This window comes from Lissotriton helveticus, chromosome 3_2 (genome assembly GCF_964261635.1).
Source record: "Lissotriton helveticus chromosome 3_2, aLisHel1.1, whole genome shotgun sequence".
Classification (NCBI taxonomy): domain Eukaryota; kingdom Metazoa; phylum Chordata; class Amphibia; order Caudata; family Salamandridae; genus Lissotriton; species Lissotriton helveticus.
The window spans coordinates 85,216,270-85,228,690 of record NC_136062.1 but is presented as its reverse complement, the minus strand read 5'-3'; the positions used below and the strand labels follow the sequence as shown (position 1 = coordinate 85,228,690).

Sequence of the window (12,421 nt, the reverse complement as noted above, 5' to 3'; positions counted from 1 at the left end):
AATTCTCGTCCCCGCCCGCCATGTGCTTCAAAACTGCATACGTATCTCGTGATTTCAAGGTTCTGCAACCAGTACACAACAAGGAGTTACGAGTCCCATTTATTCCGGCGCCATTTTGGGCGAGGACGGGCAGGTCCAGGATATAGTCAAAATGTCTCTACCAACCATCGACTATGATGATGTTCATATGCTGTATTTATTAGAGTAACACTCATCTGTCCACATGAAATTAATTTACCACAATCTAAACATGTCATTTTAATCTTTCCAAAGTTCTTCTAAATATTTGGGACCGTTTCCCTTGCCTCTGAAGCTCTCAGTGCCACTTCTTTGATGAATGTACTAGCAGGTCAGGGGTTCTCCTCCAAATCTCTCTTTTATGCAGCACTATAATTAATTGGTGCCACCTCTCCATATGACGATGCATGGTATAGTTACCACAACTATATTTTTTTTCGGTTCCTCTGGAGAGTTCATCGTGGCAGATGAAGCGTGTAACGTACCTGGCATTTACCTTTTTTTGCATGTACAGGAAAGGAAAAAAAAATCGAGCGTCCAAGTTCTAAGGTGTCCCAGGGCCATTTTAGTGGACCAGGCCCAAATCCAAAGAACAGGCCGCCATTTTGAGAGTCCTCTTGCAGCCGCCTGTCGCTGTAGCATCAAGAGCAGCCGAAACTCAGCTGAATGGCAACTGAAACGGTAAATGGGCGCCCCACTACATTTCAGCATTGTAGGATGACCACACCAGTACAGCAACTTGCTAGACATCACCTCGGTGCCATCCGGATCTCGGCGCCCCACTGCAGATGAAGTGCCTCTCAACTATGAAACCACCACGGTGACATCCGGATCTTGGCGCGTTGTGCTGCCTTCGGCCTATTCGCACATCGGTCCGCTACTGACGCCATCTCACAGGCTAATGGGGTGACCCACGCCGAGTTTCAGCATTGTAGGATGACCACACCAACTTGCTAGACATCACCTCGGTGCCATCCGAATCTTGGCATCTCAACGCCTAGTGGTATCTTCCATACAGAAAATATTGTTACGCTGCCTTTGGCCCCATTCGCACACCAGTCCGCAACTTAGACATCACCTCGGTGCCATCCGGATCTTGGCATCTCAGCGCCTTGTGGTGTCAGTCAGAAAATATTGTTGCGCTGCCTTTGGCCCCATTCGCACATCAGTCCGCTACTGACACCATCTCACAGGCCAATAGGGCGCCCCACGCCGACTTTTACCATTGTACGATGGCCACACCAGTGGCACAACTTGCTAGACATCACCTCGGTGCCATCCGAATCTTGGCATCTCAACGCCTAGTGGTATCTTCCATACAGAAAATCTTGTTACGCTACCTTTGGCCCCATTCGCACATCGGTCCGCAACTTAGACATCACCTCGGTGCCATCCGGATCTTGGCATCTCAGCGCCTTGTGGTGTATTCTCTTCAGAAAATATTGTTGAGCTGCCTTTGGCCCCATTCGCACATCGGTCCGCAACTTAGACATCACCTCGGTGCCATCCGGATCTTGGCATCTCAGCGCCTTGTGGTGTCTTCTACTCCGAAAATATTGTAGAAAATATTGTTGCGCTGCCTTTGGCCCCATTCACACATCAGTCCGCTACTGACACCATCTCACAGGCCAACAGGGCGCCCCACGCCGACTTTTACCATTGTACGATGGCCACACCAGTGCCACAACTTGCTAGACACCACCTCGGTGCCATCCGGATCTTGGCATCTCAGCGCCTTGTGGTGTCTTCAAATCAGAAAATATTGTTGCGCTGCCTTTGGCCCCATTCGCACATCGGTCCGCTACTGACGCCATCTCACAGGCCAACGGGGCGCCCCACGCCGACTTTCAACATTGTAGGATGGCCACAGAAGTGCGACAACTTACTAGACACCACCTCGGTGCCATCCGGATCTTGGCGCGTTGTGCTGCCTTCGGCCTATTCGCACATCGGTCCGCTACTGACGCAAACTCACAGGCCAACGGGGCGCCCCACGCCGACTTTCAGCATTGTAGGATGGCCACACCAGTGCGGCAACTTGCTACACACCACCTCGGTGCCATCCGGATCTTGGAATCTCAGCGCCTAGTGGTGTCTTCTATTCCGAAAATATTGTTGCGCTGCCTTCGGCCCCATTCACACATCGGTCCGCTACTGACGCCATCTCACAGTCCAACGGGGCGCCCCACGCCGACTTTCAGCATTGTAGGAGGGCCACACCAGTGCGGCAACTTACTAGACACCACCTCGGTGCCATCCGGATCTTGGCGCGTTGTGCTGCCTTCGGCCTATTCGCACATCGGTCCGCTACTGACGCAAACTCACAGGCCAACGGGGCGCCCCACGCCGACTTTCAGCATTGTTGGATGGCCACACCAGTGCGGCAACTTACTAGACACCACCTCGGTGCCATCCGGATCTTGGCGCGTTGTGCTGCCTTCGGCCTATTCTCATATCGGTCCGCTACTGACGCAAACTCACAGGCCAACGGGGCGCCCCACGCCGACTTTCAGCATTGTAGGATGGCCACACCAGTGCTGCAACTTGCTGGACACCACCTCGGTGCCATCCGGATCTTGGCGCGTTGTGTTGCCTTCGGCCTATTCGCACATCGGTCCGCTACTGACGCCGCCTCACGTGCCAACGTATTTTCTCCGCATTTTACACCCTATGCCGCATAACAGGTCATGTGACTTGTTTATAAAACTTTTCATTGGTTCATTTTACTTTTGGTTTCCTAATGATGGAAGGCTTGATCATGTGACCTAAAAACAACACTTTTCATTGGATGAAAACTTTTTTTTTTTCCCAAACGATGAAAGCCCCACCTTGTTTCTGGATGTTTCAGACTGAAGCTGGCGTCAGCATGAGAGCACCACCATCTCGTAGCTCAGTCGTGGTCATTCCGCGAGCAATCATGGCAGCCGCTCCCCACCAGAAGCCTGCAGGAGTCGGAGCCCCCAAAACTTTTGATGAATTCTCAAGGCGGAGGGGACGCTTTCGAGAATGGGGTCCAAGACCTAGCAGACAAGCGTCCGATTTCCAAGGTGTCCCAGGGCCATTTCAGTGGACCAGGCCCAAAAAGGAAACAGCCTGCCGCCATTTTGAGAGTCCTGTGACAGCCGCCTATCGCTGCACCGCAAGAGTGGGCGCAACTCAGCTGAATTGCGGCTTTTGACACAGTGGACCAAAAACGGACGGAATGGCAACTGAAACGGTAAAGGGGCGCCCCACTACAACAGATGACACTCCACCTGGAGAGGCCCGTTCACGCCGCCTCCCCCGGGGCGCCCCACGCCGTTATTCGGAGCAGCATTGTAGGATACCAAAACCAGTGCGGCAACTTACTGGACATCACCTTGGTGCCATCGTTCTGCTGCCTTGGAACTATTCGCGCAACAGTTTGCTACTGATGACCCACCCCCCGCGACGCCCCATGCCGTTATTTGCTGGGTGGCAACTTACTAGACATCACTTTCGTGTCATCTAGATTTCAGCGCGTTCTGCTGCCTTGGAACTATTCGCACAACAGTTTGCTACTGATGACCCACCCCCCGCGACGCCCCACGCCGGAAATCTGGACGTTGTGCTGCGTTGGGACTATTCGCACAGCCGACCGCTACTTCGTTGTTTTTCCCTAAAAATGTTTATATGTTATTACTATTTTTGTTTTCTTGTATATATTTATAAATTATTAAAGTTTTATAATCTTACTACTTTGTCGGAGTGCTATATATTTTTAATGTGACACATAATTGTAAAAACTTTGATGTACAAAGAGTCATCCCTGGAGTCTTCCGCTTCAGGCTCGGTCCCCTCCCCAATCACAATACAGGATGGTTTTCAGATAATAGCAACGCTTCTGCTGTGACGGATCTCATCGAGTGTGGGCCTTGATCTACTATAACTCCTTTGAAGAGGGGTGATTCTTTACAGCTGTGGCCATAAACTACATCTGCAGGGCTAGCTGATACCCTAGGACCAGCCTGGACAATCGGACACAGAGGAAAAGGAGTGTCAGAGGGTGCGGTAGTGAATAGGGCGAAAGGGAGGTGTCGGGCGGGCACAGGGTGTGATTCTCAGGGAAGAGCAGCGCAGATGGGGGGAGGTTTATTACCCATGCATAAGACAGAGAGCGGGGGTGACCACTGCCTGGGGGAGATGCTTGCGAGGGTGGGGAGCCATGCTAAGGATCGACAGCGTGCACAGAGTGGGTCTGGTCAAGGCATCTAAAATGGCTGCCGTGCACGACAAAAGTGTGGCATTTGAAAAAAGACAAGATGGCGCAGACAATGTTTTTCAACACTTCCTGATTTCCTTCGAATCGAACGTTAACAGACGTTGGGGCATATTACCAAAGTTAAGCGATATTTATCCCTAACGATGCTTAGCAACGATTTTTTTACCGTCAGAAATTATCGCAAATAAACCTTGCTATTATCAAGGTTTATCGGAAATACGATAAAAAACGACCTCAATGCATTAATATCGCTGAAAACTCAGCGATATTCATGCATTACCGAGCTAATGCTCTTAGCCATGTTATCCACCTCCCATTGGATAACATGGCTAAGAACTGCTCAGGGCAGGTGGTAGCTTTTGGAGATATTCGCGCTTATCTCAAATATTTCCAAAAGTTGATAATAGGAGATAGCGATGTTAGCGACTGTTTCCAGTCGCTAACATCTTGGCATGCCCACTTTGCATGTCATTAGTGATAAATATCACTCACATGCAAAGTGGGGCCCAAGATGGTCGCTATATTCTACTAGCCGTCGCTAACTGGTGTTAGCAACAGCTAGGTAATACACATATAATTTTATCTCCGCGAAGCGGAGCGCTGTTACAGATATATATCTTGTTTCTGAACGTTAATTTCTCAAAATGCACTGAAGCACATATATTGAGACCTAGCAAAGGCACATCGGGCTACCAGTCCCTACAATTTTGCCAAGTTTCGTGCAAATCCATTCAGCTGTTCGATCCTACCGAGAGACAAGATGGCGGCCGCTACGGACTGTTTGGAATGTTTACAGACACCGGAGAGCCAATCAGCTTCGCTTCGCAAAGCTCCGTAACGCGAAAAGTACGCGAAGCGCTGCGCTGTTACAGATATATATCTTTTTTTGAACGTTAATTTCTCAAAATCCACTGGAGCACATATATTGAGATCTAGCAAAGGCACATCGGGCTACCAGTCCCTACAATTTTGCCAAGTTTCGTGCAAATCCATTCAGCTGTTCGATTATTATTATTTTTATTTTTTTTTGCCCCGCGGGGCCCTTTTAAAACCTCCACATCAAACCTAGGGGGTGAGCGACAATGTACTATGCCCCCTTATGGTCATTTGCCCCTTCGCTTTGGCCTCCTCTTGTCTCTCGATCCTACCGAGACAAGATGGCGGCCGCTACGGACTGTTTGGAATGTTGACAGACGCCGGAGAACCAATCAGCTTCGCTTCACAAAGCTCCGTTGCGCGTAAAGTACGCGTCCTGGGACGCTGCCAGGTCCGCTGTTACAGATATATATCTTTTTTTAAACGTTAATTTCTCAAAATCCACTGGAGCACATATATTGAGACCTACAAAAGGCACATCGGGCTACCAGTCCCTACAATTTTGCCAAGTTTCGTGCAAATCCATTCAGCCGTAAAAGTGAGGCCAACCGCCCTATGGAAAACTCAATGTTAAAAACACGTTTTGGGACCCCCCTTTTTTCTCGGCCCCCCCTTGACGAACCCCCCCCCCCAAATTTTCAAGGGCTGCTCAGAAACAAAATGTGCCATTTTCCTGAAAATTTCAGCCAATTCCGTCCACAAACGCCAAAGTTATTAGACATAGAATTTTCAAAAATCCCATAGAGAAAAAATCCTAACTATATATACCTACTGGCGACCGCCAGTAGGTAATATATATATATATATGTCCAAAAACCCTCCTGAAAGAAAGGCAGAGGCCACGATAGGGGAACAACTCGAAGGCTCTTTATTTCAAAAATAGGCAACAACGGGCGTATGCATTTCGGCTGTGTAGCCTCTTCAGCGCCCAGTATAGTCCAGGAGGAGAGTCGTTTACCACAAAGCTGTTGAACCTACAACAACTGAAATAGCTGAAGTTCGCTCCGCCCCTTCCGATGAAGAAATTCACCTTTCACAGTTATATCTATAAAAATCGCCACTAAGAAAAGCATTGTTAATGGTTATTCAGGGTTGTACACTGGGTAAGTAAAAGTTGTTAAAATATGCAAATCTTCCATGCAGTTGTTTGGGACCTAGCTACCCTGTGTAGCCAGCTGCTGAGGAGTGTACATGGTCATGGGGAAGTTGGTGGGTGGTCTGTCTTACTTACAATCTCTTCTAGAGCTTTTTTGATGGCACTGCTCCCTTGTGGAAAATTGCTTTAATCTTCATGGCCTGCTATTCACGCATCAATCTACTTTCCAAGTTGCTTGAGGGTTTCTACAACTTTTCTTTCATGCCCACAGGCATTAGCCTGTTCCAAATGGTCCACTGTAAATGTTCAATGCAGGTAACCAATCCCTGTATCTCTGGGCCTTTTTCCTTCATCCTTGAGAGGAAAGTTCCCAGAGACAACCTGGATTCAGGGACATCACTCTGCCGCCCTCGCTTCTACGACTCCCCGCCCCTCTTTAGCACTGATTGTCAGTAGGAGATCAGCTCCACGAGTCCTGGAGAGAAGTGCTATAATGCTGAAATGTCACAATAGCACTCGAGATTACTGGCAAGCAGTCATCTTTCAATACAGCTGGAAGATTAGTAGTTAGTTCCTCTTCAGATCCAGGCAGCATCTCGCTTTGAAGTGCAAGTAGGGCACTTTAAAGGATAACCACTTAGTAATTGCTGGTGAGATCTTGATGACAACAATCACATCCTTCATAGTTCTGGGCACAAGAACCTGAAACCAGCTTCCCAGGGAGTTAAGATTTAAGGACTCAGAAAGGATTTTTATACGGCATCTCAAGACTTAGCTCTATGGTATCTCCTTGTGCTACTCACTCATTCTTTGACACAATGCTCTGCCAAGGTTGATCAAGTTTGACTACGGTCACACTGCCACACTCATTACTGCTTAGCGCCAGGAAGATCCTTCAGGAGTGGCAGTTGCGCTCTAGAAATGCAGTACTCACACTCATGCACTCCCAGGCTTCCTGCTGACAGTTTTTCAGCAATGTACACGGGTCCTTTTCCTGGAAATTGATCAATGGCATTAAAATGGCCCCTCTGTTCCATGCACCAGAATGCCGGAATGGTGACTTCCTGCTCAGCTGGTCCTACCATGCACAATATGAAAAGGTCCTGTTGACCTTGTCCAGAGTGTTTGCTGGGTTTCTCAGGGATTTGAAAAATACCAGCTTTTTGGGACTGCCCTAAGTCTGACAGCGTTAACGGGTCTGTAGGACGGGGGTAAATGCTGAAATCGGTGGAAATAGCATTCACAGCCATCCAAGCACTTGTTCCCATTAGAGGCTGAGTATCAGTTATGCTGGACAGACTTATTGAACAGGCAGATACAACCAGCTTCTAGCTAGGCAATACAGTGTTCAAGGAGCAGTGACACAGATGAGGAGAAAATTCCTCCCACTTTTATCTATTGCTCATTGGAAGACGATTGTGCAAGCCTTGATTGGAACCAGGCTGGATTATGCCAATGTGCTTTTTCTCGGCCTTCCTCATTGTCTTCTGTCTCGCTTGCAGGTGGTGCAGAACTCTGCGGTGCGGGCAAATTTCGGCCTCAACCGGAGATCCCACGCCGCGGGGCTTCTTACATCCCTTCACTGGTTGCCCATACGAAAACGCATTGTTTTTCAGACTTTTACAATCGCGTTCAAGGCCTTGCATGGCAAAGGCGCCCGCTATTTAAGGCAGAGGATCACCTTTCACCAGCCTGCCAGAGCCTTGCGTTCGGCTTCATTGTCGCTGGCCACGATCCCGGCTATCAGGCGTACTTGCATTGGAGGTCGCTCCTTCAGATACCTTGCGCCCAAGGCTTGGAATGCTTTGCCACTGTCACTGAGAAAGATCGACAACTTGTCTTTTAGGAAAGAGCTTAAAACCTGGCTGTTTTGTCAAGTAAAGTCCATCTGGTTTCTTGTTTTGTGTCTGGTTGGGTCTGATAGCGCCGGAACACTCTGCTTGAGTAGCTGAGCGCTCTATAAGACCCCGGTTGACATAACATAACAATGTGCAAGAGCACACCCAATACCTTATATGTAATTGTATTTGCTCTATGCCTTTTTCCACCTCTTTTTGCCATTGTGTCTAAATGACACCGCTAAATAACAGAGAAAAGAAAGCCTCTTGACTGAGTCCATTCTTCACCTTGGATCCGGTGTATTGATCTTGTGATGGTGTTTGTTGTTATTGTGTTTCAGTTCATCAGGTGGCAGACCGAGTGGAGTCTTTGGGCCAGTTTGTGATGAAGACAAGAAGAACACTAAAAGGGCATGGCAATAAGGTTCTCTGCATGGACTGGTGTAAAGATAAAAGAAGAATCGTCAGCTCCTCCCAGGTGAAGAGTTTAGTTTATATTTCTATGTCCTGTACACACATCTTCGTGCATTTTAAAAGAAAAGAAAGTTTAGTTTTCATTGATCACTTTTGCCTGTCCTTACCAAACCAATATTAATAGTGAGAACATTACAGTCGGATTATTTCATATCTTTGTTTGACCTGAAAAGAGGATGAGGTTTACTGCGGCCAATATTATATATGGTGCACTTCTGTGTTATCACTGCTAACCTGTAATTACACCCCCAGCTTCCCATATCAGCAGTGATTACACCACAGCTTTTTTGGGTCGATTAGAAGACCAGTCTAGAGCGGTTGAAAATGTGAGGTGTGGACCTGTTTCTTAAGTGGAAGGAAGAACAGATCTCTCTGAGGGGGACACCACATTGCCTACACTGCAGTGACAGTCAGTGGGAATTGATCAGCACCATGGGAGAATAGGTCCAAGGGCCTGTTTTTCTGTGGTGGAGTGAGTGTAATGGAGGAGATTCCTACTGTGATCCGTACCCACCCGTTTTGTTTTTTATTATTTCTGGTTTGTTTTGCTTTCCAATATAAAACCTTATAATTCTCAAAATATACATACATGATGAAAATACTTCGGGCCATATGCAGGTAAAACGTGTTTTGCGATTCTCAAATTGCGATTTTTAGGGAATCGCAATTAGAGAATCTCAAAACGCAGTGTAGGTAGGATTAGCAAAATATTTTGCGAATCCCACATATTCCTTATTTGCGAATCGCAAATTGAGATTTGCAAATAAGGAATACCTTCCCATTCATTCCTATGGGCTAGAAGGCCCAAAGGAATGAATGGGAAGACATTCTCAATTTGCGATTCTCAATTAGAGAATCGCAAATTGAGAATGCAATTTCAAGGTTACAAGGGTGTCAATAGGACACCCTTTTGCACCCCTGAACTAAACATGTGTGCACATGTGGCGCACATACATGCTCTAAGGGCATGTATGTGCGCCACATGGCACTTTGAAAAATGCAAAAAAAGTTACTTTTTCAAAGAAATCGCAAATTACCACCAACCTGAAGTTGGTGGTAATTTGCGATTCCTTAAGTCAAAATCGCACAACTTGGGTGCTTCCTAGATTGCATTTAAGGAATCGCAATTTGGGATTCCTTAAATGCATTCGCAAAATAAGGAATGGCAAATTTTGCGATTTCTTATTTTGCGAGTGGGTTTTTGTATGCTACATAGCACACTGCCCAAATTGCGAACGCAAATGCAGAAATTCTGTAAATTTCAGCATTTGCAATCGCAATTTGACTCCCTACATATGGTCCTTGGTGTTCCAGAGTGTGAAGGGCCAATTCTGGATCTCACCTAATAAAAGGTTTAATCCATTTGTGTGCAATTTTGTTAGAAGATGCCACAGAGACACACAAACTGAAAATGGTTTGTGTATAACAACACAATTTGACGAAATATAGAAAATATTGAAGGCTGGGCTAGAACTCACAATTCTTCCTAACACAGCAAGACACCTGGGGAAACTAGAACACAAGTTCCCAACTCTTTTCAGTTGCCTTTGATCTTTAATTGAAACTTTGCATTTATCTCGAGTGCTCCTGTGAACAATATTTTAATTGGAGCCATAGCCTTAGGGGACGAGTAAAAATAAAATGATTTCATTCAGCATCCCTATCCCTGTTCTGTGCGATGCCCTGGAGTCCTGACATCTTTTTATACACTTATTTTGAGTGATTTAGAATTATTCCAGCCATTACTTTAGTTATTGTGCTTCTGAAGTAAATCCAGTTGCATTTGATAACGAATGTAATAGTTTGGTGTAACTTTAAAAAGTTGTGTTTGACAGTAACAAATGATAAATCCAATTGAGTTTCCGAAGTAATATTCAAGAAACTGTATTATTAATTGGGGTGGGTGGGGTTGACAACTATTAAGGCCACAAACCTGTTAAGGTCAAAACACAACAAAATAAAGATCCCGCAAACAAATTAGAAAAAAAGATAAAGATGCACTTATTAACGTTTCACCAAATCGTCAAGAATCCAATAAAGGGAACCAGAGATATGTTTTTCTAAGATTTAAGACGAAGAGGGCCCAGAAAATATAAAGCGCTAATCTGGACTCCCTGTTCAAGGTTGACCGCGACCTGGGCACTTTTTTAGGCCAATGGCGATTGAGTGCAGGTTGCATACACCAGGTGGGTTCATCCACTTAAAACTTTTACCTTCTGACTTAGGGCCTAATTTAAAGTTTGTCAGATGAGTACTGTCATAAACATGACGCATGTCTCATCCACCTTATTACAAGTGGCAAAGCATATAATGCACTTAGGCGGGTGGGATATCCATCACATTTGTGACAGAGTAACCCATTTGCCAAAGTGTATAACAGTCCTTTAGTTTCTGAAATGTAAGTTGAAATCCTCCAGCTGAGCAGGGCTGCAGGTTGTACCTGCTTGAACCGTGCCACTGGACGAGGTCCTCCTGAAGCTGTCGATTTTGCCAAGTAAAATCCATGAGATTCAGAAATTCAAATTTTGCAGTTGACGAAGTCCTCACTTTGGATGGATACTTTTTGACCTGTCAATGTTTCTGCTTTCTGACTTGGGTCCTGATTTGGAGCTTGGCAGACAGAAATAAGTCCATAGGGATGGCAGCGACCTTCACCCAGGCCACCCTTAAAGACTCCTACCTGCCACATTTTGAGTTGCCCGCCAGTCAACTCCATACATTGATGGAAACTGTCATCAAGCCATAGGAAAAGTTTGAAAGACTGCACCATGAAACGTGATGCCTGACGGTCAAAGTTTTCTTTAGGTTTTTTTTTCAAAAACAAACTTCCACAGTGGGAGTTTATTTTTGAAAAATAAAAACCTGTCACACCATAGAAGTATTCACCCACCGTGTGGGAATCTGTTTTTTTCTTTCAACTGTCTTTCACCAGCAGGATATTCCTAGCGGTGATGGACAGCTAAAAGAAAAGCCCACTCTAAATAGAATGGACTGTCAAATGACTTACCTGACGGCCTTTCCTCCCTCTGGTCATCAAAGGAATGTTTACGCCATAAGAGTAAATGTTACTCCATTGGTGCAAACCTTGCAGGTGCAACCGGGTAGGTGGACTGAGAATTTGCAGGTCAGGCCACTCCATCCCCGTTGTGACAGTGTACCCTGTCCTCCAAACTCTAAAATGGGGCCATAGTCTTTTTTTGATGGAGCTCAAAATCATTCAGAGGGCACTGCCTGAAGCTGTATCTTCAAAATCATATTGAAATTGCACACTTTTACAGCAAGTCCCCACTGACTCTTTGGAGGTCTAGGACATTTTATAAGTCCCAACTTTCAGTGTTTCTGGAGTAGCTTCTCTTTGTTGCTTCTAAGGCACCCACATCCTATGTGACAGCCCTTAGGGACCAGGACTCACTCAAGCAGAAGCCACCAGCAGTGCCCAGTCAAGTTCCAGTTGCTACTGTTCATCTGGTCTTTCATGAAATAGGCCTCTTGTAGCTTGTTGTGTTCCCCTAGCCACAAAGGAGGTTACACAGCTAACACTTGGCGTCTACATCTTAGGTCTGGGTACAGGTGGGAGCAGGTCCAGCCCTTCAGGTCTCCACACAGGTCTCAACAGTAAGTCCAGTCTATGTATGTTCTTCCACAGGTCCAGAGAGTGTTCTGATGAGCTATGGGCAAGGTGCTGGCTTTTTAGGGTTTATTAACCAATACGAAAAAAGTTTCCATGGGAAACCCTTCCCACTGCCCCACCACCTCCAGTTTTCCTTACTGCACCCTACCCCACAGTGCACTATCCTGAAGAAGATTCAACATGGCAGAACCTTTCTGCCCCTGAAGGGAGCTTGTGGGCCAGCCAGTGGTGTGTTTAGGGAGATGAGC

At 46.4% G+C, this 12,421-nt stretch overlaps 1 protein-coding gene across 1 annotated transcript in view; it reads left to right on the top strand.

The window, feature by feature from the left end:
- GNB5 (G protein subunit beta 5) overlaps nucleotides 1-12,421 on the top strand; it is a 259,462-nt gene that overhangs the window by 42,723 nt on the left and 204,318 nt on the right. The window contains exon 2 of the mRNA XM_078684840.1: nucleotides 8,410-8,546. Coding sequence (XP_078540966.1) covers nucleotides 8,410-8,546 — 137 coding nt within the window. The remainder of the gene's footprint in view (nucleotides 1-8,409; nucleotides 8,547-12,421) is intronic.